The sequence below is a fragment of the Suricata suricatta genome, chromosome 16, assembly GCF_006229205.1.
Source record: "Suricata suricatta isolate VVHF042 chromosome 16, meerkat_22Aug2017_6uvM2_HiC, whole genome shotgun sequence".
In the NCBI taxonomy this organism is placed as follows: Eukaryota; Metazoa; Chordata; class Mammalia; order Carnivora; family Herpestidae; genus Suricata; species Suricata suricatta.
Genome location: NC_043715.1, coordinates 34,706,313 through 34,719,917, shown reverse-complemented (window position 1 = coordinate 34,719,917; position 13,605 = coordinate 34,706,313). Strand labels below are relative to the sequence as shown.

Below are 13,605 nucleotides of genomic sequence, written 5' to 3'. Positions count from 1 at the left end.
AAAGAAAAAATTTTGGGTCTTTCACAATAAAGTTTTGTTGCATCAAAAATGGGCTTTGTAGTTTAAAATAGATGTTCATCTCTGTTTTATAGAAAATAAACCTATGGAAAACAACAGGAATTCTAAGCAATTGGTGATTCAGGTACAGTGTAAAGAAATAGGAACTAAGCTTAACATGGTCCTTATTTAAGACACTTACCATATTTAGGTGCTATTCAGTTAGCAAAGAACCAAAGCGCACATAATTTTACAAACATTCTCACTTAGTTTCCCTACCTTCCAGACGTATTCTTCAGAATGGCCAGAGCATCTGGATAGCCATCCATGTTGTAGTCTCCAATACGAAGTGTGACTGGAATTGGTATTTCCGTTGGTCGTGGTTCACGCACAAACGGCACAAAGCCCCAGAGCGTGCCCTTGTTGCTGAACTCCTGTAGGACTGGAACCCACTATGAAATAAGAGGGACAAGATCAGATTTTACAGTTACTTGAGCAAAAAAGCTTCACAACATTTACAAAACAAATGATCTATTAAAAGTTGTCAAGATAAGCATCATCTTTTTACAACTTCTTTATCTCTACAATATGCTAGGGTATTATAATTTACATTTAAGAACAGTAATTGACACTCTGAAAAAGTAAAGTCCCTTTAAAATTCATCATTAGTTGAGGGGGGGGTCCAACATGGGAGAACCATAGGGGGATCTGTACTTCCTGCATCTCTCAGAGAAGGGCTTTAGCCTCTACTACAAGGATGACAGGATGGTATTGGCACAAACACAGACACATAGACCAATGGCATAGAATAGAGAGCCCAGAAATGGAAATCTCCAAATATCCAATGGAAAAAAGACAGTCTCTTTAGCAAATGGTGCTGGGAGAACTGGACAGCAACATGCAGAAGAATGAAACTAGACCACTTTCTTACACCATACACAACAATAAACTCAAAATGGCTTAAAGATTTAAATGTGAGACAGGAAACCATCAAAACCCTAGAGGAAAAAGCAGGCAACAACCTCTTTGACCTCAGCTGCACCAATTTCTTGCTCAACACATCTCCAAAGGCAAGGGAATCAAAAGCAAAAATGAACTATTGGGACCTCATCAAGATAAAAAGCTTCTGCCCAGCAAAAGAAACAATAAACAAAACTAAAAGGCAACTGAAGGAATGGGAAAAGATAGTTTCAAATGACATATCGGATAAAGGCTTAGTATCCAAAATATATAAGCAACTCACCAAACTCCACACCCCAAAACAAATAATCCAGTGAAGAAACGGGCAGAAGATTTGAATAGACACCATCCAAAGAAGGCAGATGGCTAACAGACACATGAAAAGATGTTCAACGTCACTCATCATGAGGGAAGTACAAACTGAAAGCACACTCATATCACCCGATGCTAGTCAGAGTGGCTAAAATGTACAAATCAGGAGACTACCGATTCTGGCAAGGACGTGGAGAAACAGGCACCCTCTTGCACTGTTGGTGAGCATGCAAACTGGTATAGCTGCTCTGGAAAACAGCATGGAGGTTCCTCAAACAATTAAAAATGGAACTCCCCTATGACCCAGCAATAACTCTGCTAGGAATTTACCCAAGGGATACAGAAGTGCTGATGCATAGGGGCATGTGTACCCTCATGTTCAGAGCAGCACTTTCAACAATAGCCAAATTATGGAAAGAGCCTAAATGTCCATCAACTGACGAATGGATAAAGAAGATGTGGTTTACATACACATTGCATTACTACTTGGCAATGAGACAGAATGAAATCTGGCTATTTGCAGTAACATGGATGGAACTGGGGGGTATTATGCTAAGTGAAATAAGTCAAATAGAGAAAGACAGATACCTTATGTATTTGCTCATATATGGATCTTGAGAAACTTAACAGAAACCATGGGAGACAGGCAGGGGTTAAAAAAATTACAGAGAGGGAGGGAGGCAAATCATAGGAGACTCTTGAATACTGAGAACAAACTGAGGGTTGATGGGGGTGGGGATAGGGGAAAGTGGGTGAAGGGCATTGAGGAGGGCATTGTTGGGATGAACAGTGAGTGTTGTATGGAAACTGCTTTGACAATAAATTATATTTAAAAAAGAAAAAAACAAAATTCATCACTAGTTATTTTTCCTTGAACTGGCACATAGAGCTTTTGAAAGTTTTTCAGAGCTTTTGAAAGTTTTTCACAAAATCACAGACTCTTAAGTTTGAACTGATGCTGAGTCCTATAGTTGAAGCCCCCATTTTAAACATGTGTTGAGTAGAAATGTAATCTCAAGTGAAATTTTTAAAAATTATAGCAAACTGTAATATCATCTAAAACTGATGTCCTTTGAGGAGGACGAGTTTAGGAAGAAAGCTAGACGATGAAAGAGTTTCCCTTGTTTCTCTGCTTTGCCTCTTATACATGATGATGACCTCAGTTACCATCTTCAGAGCCAAGAATTCTGAGGCTTTCCTAATAAAACCAGCATCAGTCCGAAAGATGCTCTGCCTGCCCAGGGGGATGGGCTTTGTCACCAAAACAGCTGGAAGCTACATTTTTAGTACACTGTTTATTTTTACATTGATTATAAGGAAGACAACAGAGAGAATAGGTTTATTTCAAAAAGAGCTTTCGGGAATCCATTTCTCTCTTGAATGCCCAATCTTTACTTTTAATAACCTAATGCAAACTAAAATCTAGAGTGGAAATCAGACCATGAAAATCGTAACTATGCCCATAATTAGTTAAGAGTATGAATACTGGCACATACTCTAGAGATGTGCAAATAGGTGCAGCTGGCTTGAAGTGACAGCAGGCCAATCATGCCTAAATATGTTTTTTTTTTTAAGCAGGTGACTCTTTATGTGTCTCCAAGTCTAACTATATTAAAAATGGCTTCTGGGAAAGGGTTTTTAGTACAAAGGGTATCCCAAACATTTTCTATGTTTTCCAAAGAAAGCACAATTTGCTAAGGAAAAATAAAAAAAATAGCTAATAAAAGAAATATTTATAGAAAACCAACTATTTAAAAAATCTTATTTATATCTTTAATCAATTTTTCAATCTTCCCTAAAAGCAAAAAAAACCCTATTATATATGATTAAAATGTCTTGAGGATTCACATGACTTCAAAAAAAGTAGTTTGTTTTATTTAGGAAGAAGATGGAAAATATCACAAAATGCTAAGTTATCACAAATTTCTGAAAAGTTTGACAGACTATTAATAAGGATAAAATATTCCTGTTAAGGTAAACATATTAAGGTCTAAAAAGTAGAAAGACTTTTATTTATTTATATAACATCCTTATGAGTCACCAAAGAGCTGTGATATTTATCTTCTCAGAGATAGATTACTATATAATTTGAAAATATTCTTACAGTAGTCTCTCACTTGAAGCCAGGCTATTTAATCACTGCACATACTTATAATACGAACCAATGGTTAGGTGCTATTTGACCTCATGTTTTCAGTAATTCAAAACTTAAAAACATTTAATATAATAAAACTCGGGTGTAGAAAATGTTTAAAAAATTTTTATGTTTTTATTTTATTTTAATTTTTCAAATGATTTTTATTTATTTTGGGGAGGGTCAGAGAGAGAGGGAGACACAGAATTGGAACACAGACTCCAGGCTCTGAGCTGTCAGCACAGGCTTGAACTCACAAACCGTAAGATCCTGACCTGAGCCGAAGTCGGATGCTTAACTGACTGAGCCACCCAGGTGCCCTGTTTTTATTTTATTTTTGAGAGAGAGAGTGAGCCGGAAGGGGCAGAGGGAAAGGGAGACACAGAATCTGAAGCAGGCTCCCAGTCTCTGAGCTGTCAGCACAGAGCCCCATGCGGGGCTCAAACCCACTGACTGTGAGATCGTGACCTGAGCCAAAGTCGTACGCTTAACTGACTGCGCCACCCAGGCGCCTCTAGAAAATGTTTTTAGAGTGCTGACTGAAGGCTTTTCTTTAGTGTCTTAGTATAAAATGTAGTTTCCTACGTAGAGGGGCAATCATAGCTGGCATGTTTTTCTATCGTTTATGACCCTAAGATAAAAAGCAAAGCTGATTAATTCTACTACTATATTACTGGCTTTCTTTTTCTAGTGCTATCAATATGAAAAGATTCTCAATGTTACAACCTTTCATTCCCACATTAATCTTCTGCTATGACTATCAGATTCTACATTGTTTACCTACAAGCTACAAGAAAAAGTCAGCATGAGAGAATGAAACAGATTTATATACCAAAAATAAAGACAAGATTAGCCTTGACAATAGATGTGATGCTGTTTTCCACAACCTTTTATTACAGTTATAGTGCATTTTAACCATATTCCCAGGCTTCAAAGGCTAATGGATCATTTAATTATAGGAACAATAATAGGTTTTCTTCCCCAGAAATGATTATAACAGTTCTTCCCCCCGCCAAAAAGATTGATATACCTTTCATTAAAATAAAATGAGGAAGTGAATAATTTACATTTGGTCTCTGTGTTGTGATTCTTCAGATACTTTTCAGATCTCTGAAGATTTTCTTCAAGAAAGTAACTCTACTGATATTAAAAAATGAGCTCATATACCTGCTTTGTTCCAGATCTTGCTAAGTAAATGACACTTTTCTGGCAGTTTTTATCTTCACAGCCTGGCAGTAAGTGATCCATGTGTCCATCTCCATCTGCCAAAAGAAACTTCAAGAGTTCATTAACAGCTACAAAATAAAGTGTGCTTGTACAGCAGATTGCATTTCCTATTTGTTCAAAGTGTGCGTCAATCTGGATAAGTAGAAGAATCTGACGAATGACTTTGTAATAAATGTGATTCAATTAAAATAATTACTCCGGCACTTGCTACCTATTACCTGAATTATAGCTTGCTTTTTTATTTTTTTAAAATTTTATTTATTTATTTATTTATTTACATATGAGAGAGAGAGAGAGAGAGAGAGAGAGAGAGAGAGAGAGGGAAAATAAGCAGGAAAGGGGCAGAGACAGAGAGAGGGAGAGAGAGAATCCCAAGCAGGCTCTGTCTGCCTGTCTGCACTGTCAGCGCAGAGTGTGATGTGGGGCTAAATCCCATAAGCTGGGAGATCATGACCTGAGCTGAAATGAAGAGTTGGATGCCTAACGAACTAAGCCACCCAGGTGCTCCTGGATCATATCTTGCTTTAAATTGCTCACTTTAATGTAGTTAAAAATTTACCCAATGTTGGAAAAAGATCCCATTTCAGACTTCAACGTTAAAATCATCAACTTTTAAACAACATGGCTTTTGATTTACTTGCATAATTATCATTGCTGTCATAGGAGAAAACATGTCAATAGTAACTTGTTATTATACAGCTTATTTTAAATGTTTCTTTACACATACTCTTAAGTGTCATTTATATAGTATAAATTTCAATTTAAGAGTTATAAAGCTCTTCGCCCCTTGGCTTCTAAAAAGCACCAATAAATTTTTATCAATTAAAAAGGCAAATGAAGAGAACATAGATACCATTTCTGGGTAGCTGGTTAAAAAGCTGCACAACGTTTTGCAAAGTCCTTCAGAAATGAGGTTACTGGGAAACCTGGGTGGCTCAGTCGGTTGAGCATCTTACTTCAGCTCAGGTCATGATCTCGTGGTTTATGGGTTCAAGCCCCATGCTGGGCTCTGTGCTGACAGCTCAGAGCCTGGAGCCTGCTTTGGATTCTGTGCCTCCGTCTCTCTCTGACCACCCCACCCCTCCCCCACCACTCATGTTCTGTCTCTGTCTCTCAAAAAATGAATATTAAAAAAATTAAAGAAAAAAAAAAGAAATGAGGTTACTGAGCAAACAAACTTTCTCTCCTATCTACTGCCCCTTACCTGATGGGAGTTTACTGGAGTTTACAGATTTTGATGAGCTAAATCTCTACAGTGACATGCACAGTGGAATACTCATTTAGATTTTAAATTTTGTGTTGCTTTATTCACTAATTTATTTGCTATGGTTTAATATCCAGTGTGTCTGAAGTAAGTACCTTCAGATGGAAGAAGATAATAAGGATTAACAATAAAGAAATATTCATCCTTGTGTAGACTTACATATTAAGAGAAATACAGAATTTTAACAAGCCTATCACATCTTCAGTAACATATTCACAAAGGAAAAAATAATTTTAGGCTGAGTGGGTTGAAATTCTAGCCAATGGAAACAGACCTCAGCAAGGAAAATGACACAGCATAGTGGAAAATAAATTTCTTTCATTTAATTTCATGATTTAATTACTAATGATTCTTATTAATATCATTTGTGATAATAAACTATTACACAGAGGAGTAAAATATTAAATAAAATAGTTGGTTTGACAATGAACAGTATGGAGAACATCTGTGATTTGACAGTGTATAGATTTTGACTACTGTGAAGGAAGCTGAGAGAAAGAGATAGAAACTCTAGACAGAAATACTTGGAAAGGAAAAGGCTTTCTAAGGGCATAAACATCTATCATGCTTTAAAAATAAATAAAAAAGAGCTAGCTAGTAAGAATGAGTTAAGTGCAAAATATGACTTATAAGTAGGTTCTAATAATATCATTGACATCATTAAAAGCCAAACCATTTTATGACAAATTAATGGAGGACCAATTAGAAGACCATCACCAAATTTCTGCCCTTCATTTTTACCTAATTGCAAAATACTCAGATTAGATTCTGATCTATACTTTTTTCCCCCTACTTGGTCTTTTTTCCAAGTAGTTGCCTACTTCCTACAACTATTTCAGCCATGACTTAGCTGATATTAAATGCTAGCAGATTACCATCTAATAGACATAAACTCAAGAGGTAACTCCTACCTTTTAGTATAAATTATCAGCAATATTTTATAGATATGGTCATAGAAGTTGAGAACTTTATCAGAGAATGCTCCTTGTGCCCTCTCTAAGTGCTACTTTTTGATATTTAGGGCAAGTAATGGAAAAGCATTGTGAGAATACAACTTCATACCCAGAGGAAAGTTTTCTTTCTTAAAGGAAACAAACATTTAAATTTTACATGCTTCACTTTTCTGCAGGTTTTAAAAAACATTTTATTTGAAAATAATTTAAACTTAAAATTATAATAATAAAAATAGTTCATGCAATGCCTATGAACCCTTTAACCAGATATGCCTATTGGTAACATTTTACCCCATTTGTTTTATCATTTATTTGTATGCTCTATGAAATCAATCTTTTGCTGAACTACATACATAATTACAAATGTTATGGCCCTGTACCCCTAAATACCTGAGTGTTTGTTTCCTAGGAAAAGGGATATTCTCTTACATAACCACATTAGTTATCAGTTCAATTCACACAAATACTTTTATCTACTGTACTATCTATATTCCAATTTTATCCATTGACTTAATAATGTCCTTTTATAGCATTTTTGCCTCTTATCTAACATAGGATCCAATCTAGGGGTAGGAATTGCATTTAGCTTTTTTTTTTTAAGTTTATTTATTTGTTTTGAGAGTGACCAAGAGACAGGTAGTGCGCTAGCAAGGGAGGGGCAGAGATAGAGGAAGAATCCCAAGCAGGCTCTGTACTATCAGAATGAACCACCCAGACACCCTTGTATTTAGTTTTTAATGTTTGGCCTCCTTTAATCTAGACTATTTCCATAGTTGCTGTCTTTTAAAATCTGCATATCTTTTTTTTTTTTTATCTCAGACTACAGTACCCTTTTACTTTAAAAAAAAACTTTAATAATACTTTAACTTTTGTACCTAGGGAAGAAAATCGTTTCAGAAAAATAAATTTACATGAATCGAGGGCCCAAGACTAGGAACTAGTATTGATTTAAGCAAATTCTCTACGAATAATGTGATTTTGAGTAGGCTATGAAGAAGTCATGCTGATAGAGGTTCCAGTCTGTGAACTTGGACACATTAAAAAAATTTTTTTAATGTTTATTCATTTTTTTGACGGGGGTGGGAGGGAGGAGAGAGGGAGACACAGAATCTGAAGCAGGCTCCAGGCTCTGAGCTGTCAGCACAGAGCCTGATATGGGGCTCGAACTCATGAACTGTGACAGCATGACCTGAGCCTAAGTTAGCTGCTTAACCACCTAAGCCACCCAGATGCCCCAACGTGGACATGAAGATTCTTGAAGGCTAACATCACTTCTCAAAGACTCAATAGAAAATATAACAAAAGGAGTTTGATTAAATTTTGATTAAATTACTTTATAGACTGCAGTGTAAAAATTAACCTTTGGAACAGGTAACCACTAGAGATTACAGTGTACACTGAACACATGTTAATTTCCATTTGATGTTGACCTTAGCTAATTTTCAAATGAAATTCTCCCTTAAAAAAAGATAAGTGACTTATTGAATGAAAAAAGTTTAATGACTCAAACCGATGTTCAGAGACATTTTAATTTTAAAACCAAGAAAACAATAAAATTAAGTTACTGTTTTCATAAAAGTGGATAATGAACTTTTATATAATTTTTATTTTAATTAAGCAGGGGATTAAGAAGATGATGTACATAAGAAAAAAGGGTAACATATATATTACATATCTTCATAACCATTTATAGTATTTAAGTCTCTTGAAGTTAATTGACCTTTGTTATCATTTAAACAAATTACAATTCACTATTCTGGGCCCAGATCACATATTACCTATCCAACTTGGAACAACACAGTTTCTCTAATGCAGTGATTCTCAAAGTGGCGTCTCAGTCCCCATAGTTTCAGTATCACGTGAGGACTTGTAAGCAATGTGAAATCTTAAGCCCCTGTCCAGATCTAATGGATCAGAACATCGGAGAGTGGCACCCCGCCATCTGTGTTTTCATACACCTTCTGGTAGATCTGGATGTGCGGGAAGGTGTGAGAACCACTGCTCCAAGGAATTTACAATGGTCTCCCAGGGATACCAGGGCGGGTTACATGGATCCCTACTTCTGTCCTGAATGAACTCCTCTTGCTAATCAAATTCCATTACCCTCCACCCATTTTTTTAAAATGTTTATTTTATTCTGAAAGACAGAAAGTGAGCAGGGGAGGGGCAGACATAGAATCCGAAGCAGGTTTCTGACTGAGCTGTCAGCACAGAGCCTGACCTGGGGCTCGAACCCAGGAACTGTAGGATCAATCATGACCTGAGCCAAAGTCGGATGCTCAACCAACTAAGCCACCCAGGTGCCCCTCCATTATCCCTTTAGGACTCAGTCTGTATCCCTTCCTCAGGAACTTTGCTCCCTCTACTCTCTTGGGACTGAGTCCAGCTCATATTCTACAAATTCTTGTGTCTTTTGGGCAGCTCAACTCATTATGGCAGCGAAACAATCACCACTAAATAAAATAACTGTTTTCTGGAATGTCTTCCCACTCTATGAAAGTATGTGGAAATTTTAGTATAATGGGAAGAAGGCAGAACCAGGATTAGAAAGATTTGACTTTTAACCTAGCTTAGCTCCTAATAAGTAATTTGCCATGTAATTTTTGCAAAAATTCAGTTTTTTTCTTTCTGAAATGTCTTCCTTCTATTCTTATTGCTAGGTCCCCTCCAGAGTGACGCCACATGAAGTCTCTTGTTTATCCTTTAAAAAAAATTTTTTTTAATATTTCTTTTTTGAGAGAGAGAGGGAGAGACAGACAGAGAGACAGGGAGACACAGAATCTGAAGCAGGCGCCAGGCTCTGAGCTGTCATCACAGAGCCCGATGCAGCGCTCAAACCCACAAACTGTGAGATCATGACCTGAGCCGAAGTCGGACGCTCAACCGACTGAGCTACCAGGCGCCCCTCTGTATCCTCTAACAGATAATCTATGCATATACATATGCTAGGTGTAATTTTGTACAAAAGACAGTGTAGCCTACATAGTTTTTGGCACCTTGAACTTTTTATTTAATATATCGTTGAGATTTTTGCACACTGATAAATGTGTATGTGCCTCATATGTAACATAGCATTACATTACATTATATGGATATACCTCAATATAAACAAATCTCTGTAGATGGGCAAACACTAGGTTGTTTACGATCTTCTGATCAGAACCCAACAATGAATAACTCTGTACACACATTACCTCATCCTTTTAGATTATATCTGTAATATAAATTCCTAAAATGGAAATTACTGCTGCAATGGTTATAATGAATGTAAAGTTTTTATTTTAATCTCCATAAAGGAGTAGTTCTTACACTTTTTAGTCTCCAGAATCCTTTACACTCTTAAAAACTGAGGACCCCAAAAGCTTTGCTTATGTGGGTTATATCTATGGGTTATTTATCACATTAGAAATTAAGACTGAGGGATTTAAATACAAAATTAAGACAGTATGGTATTGGCACAGAACAGGCACATAGACCAATGGAATAGAATAGAACTGGACCCACAAGGGTATGGCCAATTAATCTTTGCCAAACTGCAAGAGTATCCAATGGAAAAAAGACAGCATCTTTAACAGGTGGTGCTGGGAGAACTGGACAGCAACATGAAGAAGAATGAAACTAGACCACGTTCTTACACCATACGCAAAAATAAACTCAAAATGGCTGAAGGACCTGAATGTGAGACAGGAAACCATCAAAACCCTCGAGGAGAAGGCAGGAAATAGCCTCCTTGACCTCAATTACAGCAATGTCCTACTCAACACATCCCCAACGGTAAGGGAATCAAGAACAAAAATGAACTATTGGGACCTCATCAAGGTAAAAAGCCTTTGCACTGCAAAGGAAACAATAAAAAAAACTAACAGGCTATCAACAGAATGGGAAAAGATAGTTGCAAATGACATATCAGATAAAGGGCTAGTATCCAAAATCTACAAGGAACTCACCAAACTCCACACCTGAAAAATGAGTAATCCAGTGAAGAAATGGGCAGAAGATCTGAAGAGACACTCTCCAAAGAGGAGATCCAGATGGCCAACAGGCACATGAAACGATGCTCAACATCACTCATCTTCAGGAAAATACAAATCAAAACCACACTGAGATACCACCTCATGCCAGTCAGAATGGCTAAAATGAACAAACCAACAGACTATAGATGCTGGCGAGAGTGTGGAGAGACGGGCACCCTCCTACACTGTTGGTGGGAATGTAAACTGGTGCAGCTGCTCTGGAAAACAGTGTGGAGGTTCCTCAAAACCTATCAATAGAACTCCCCTATGACCCAGCAATAGCACTGCTGGGGATTTACCCAAGGGATATAGAAGTGCTGATGCATAGGGGCACATGTACCCTAATGTTCATAGCAGCACTGTCTACAATAGCCAAATTATGGATAGAGCCTAAATGTCCATCACCTGATGAATGGATCAAGAAAATGTAGTGTGTGTGTGTGTATATATATACACACACACACACAATGGAGTACTACATGGCAATGAGAAAGAATGAAATATGGCCATTTGTGGCAAAGTGGATGGACCTCGAGGGAGTCATGCTAAGCGAAATAAGTCAGGCAGAGAAGGAAAAGATACCATACGTTTTCACTCATAGGTCTAACAGGAGAAACCTAACAGGGGACCATGGGAAGGGGAAAGGGTGGGGGGAAGAGTTGGGGAGAGGGAGTGAGGCAAATCATGAGAGACTTTTGAATGCTGAGAACAGGAGCCACGCCAATCCCCCCAGGCCAACCCCAGGTCTATTCTTTGAACTATAGTTTGAGTATCTTCATCAGAGAGATTACACCAATAAGTGAATTACCAAATACTCTGATTTTTGCCACTCTGACAAGTGAACATGGTATTTCACTGTGGTTGTAAGTTTTAGTTTTCTTTTTCTTTTTTAAAAATTACTTTTTAAAGTGTTTATTTTTGAGAGAGAGACAGAATGTGAACAGGAAGGGCAGAGAGAGAGGGAGAGAGGGGGAGACACAGAATCCAAAGCAGGCTCCAGGCTCTGAGCTATCAGCACAGACCCTGACATGGGGCTTGAATTTACCAACTGCGAGATCATGACCTGAGCCAAAGTTGGATGCTTAACCAACTAAATCACCCAGATGCCCCAATTTTTAGTTTTCTTATTAATAATGTTGTTGGTCTTTTCTTGCCAATTTGTAGGAGTTCACTCTTCATTAAGAAAATTATTCTTCTGTTTATGATTTATTAATATTTTTCTTTGTAGCATCTAGGTTTGCTTATAAGTTAGAAAGTCTTTTAAATTCATAGTACTTGGGGACATTACTTTTGCTTTTAGGTCTTTGATTCATCTAGAGTTTATTCTGGTTTAAGCTCTGACTTATGATTCCACCAAACTTTTTTTATAGAAGGATATATCCAGTTGTCCCACATCACTTATTGAATGATCCAGCTTTCAGGAAGCTCATTATCTCTGTATTATTTATCTTTATCTGTCAAATGTCCAAAAGGAACATAATTTGTCTACCTCCTGGGGTCATAGTGAGGATTAAATGTAGGTGAAAGAATTTGGGAAATACTGTAAAACAGTAAACAACCATAAAGGAGTATATTATATCTACATTTCCCCTCTATCACAGTGATATGCTGAATCTACTTAGGACAGCAGTATACGTTACTTAGAAATTAGGCAATGGAGTAAAAAAAAAACGTATAACTCCTAGAAGGACTACTTTTTCCTTTAGTGTTCTTATTTCTAGGAACCATTTAATGCTTCCAGTAGGAAACACTACATGAAAAATGAAAGTTACAATTTAGGATTTGATGAATATTACTCCATAGATGAAGAAAAAAAATTGAGTGGAATCACTGAATATTTAGATTTATAACCTGGACTCTGACTTCAATAACAAAAATAAATCATTAATTTCTGAGTTACAGAGTAGAACAGGTCATAACAGCTCAAACAGGGAATAAGTCAAAATGACTCTTTCTACTATCTGGAAAATTTACTCATGGATGGTGATAGCATGCACAGGATATAAATACCACAAGTCATACAACTAATTAATGGTAGAAGATTCTAAATGGAATTCAAGGCTTTAACTTTTAACATGGGCAATCCAAGGCTGAAAGATTTCTGTACAGGATTTTTAAAATTGCATTTATTGCTAAAATAGACCAGGAATATAAGTAGAAGTGACAGATTTCCATCACACTTGTCAAGAGACATGTGAGATGTATGACAGATAATGTATTCACAGATTAAACTACATTTTTTGTAATTATTAATATACAGCTGGAAATAACACATGCTAAAAAAATTTACCAAAAATCTATTTCCTTTTTACTTCCATTGTAACATATGAAGGTTATCATTTTATATTTTTCAGAACACATCATTAACATTAGAGAAATAACTGACACAGAAAAAAATTGACTCTGAAACAAAATCTATGACAATATAGTAGATTCTATTTTTTAAAGGAAACCAAATTCAAAATTTTAAAATAAATGATGGGGACACCTGGGTGGCTTAGTTGGTTAAGCATCTGACTCTTGATTTTGGTTCAGGTAATAATTTCCTGGCTTGTGGGACTGAGCCCCGTGTCCAGCTCTGCACTGACAGTGTGGAGCCTGCTTGGGATTCTCTCTCTCTCTCTCTCTCTCTCTCTGCCTCTTACCCCTTCATGCACTCCCTCTCAAAATAAATAAATATTAAAAATACTGATGGGGGCGCCTGGGTGGCTCAGTCAGTTGAGCGTCCAGCTTCGGCTCAGGTCA

At 36.9% G+C, this 13,605-nt stretch overlaps 1 protein-coding gene across 2 annotated transcripts in view; it reads right to left on the bottom strand.

Annotated features, from left to right (window-relative positions):
* ITFG1 (integrin alpha FG-GAP repeat containing 1) overlaps positions 1 to 13,605 on the bottom strand; it is a 270,698-nt gene that overhangs the window by 141,392 nt on the left and 115,701 nt on the right. For both annotated transcript variants that reach the window (XM_029924964.1, XM_029924963.1), the window contains exons 9-10: positions 4,571 to 4,665; positions 277 to 449 (exon numbers count right to left, since the gene is read on the bottom strand). In XM_029924964.1, coding sequence (XP_029780824.1) covers positions 277 to 449; positions 4,571 to 4,665 — 268 coding nt within the window. The remainder of the gene's footprint in view (positions 1 to 276; positions 450 to 4,570; positions 4,666 to 13,605) is intronic.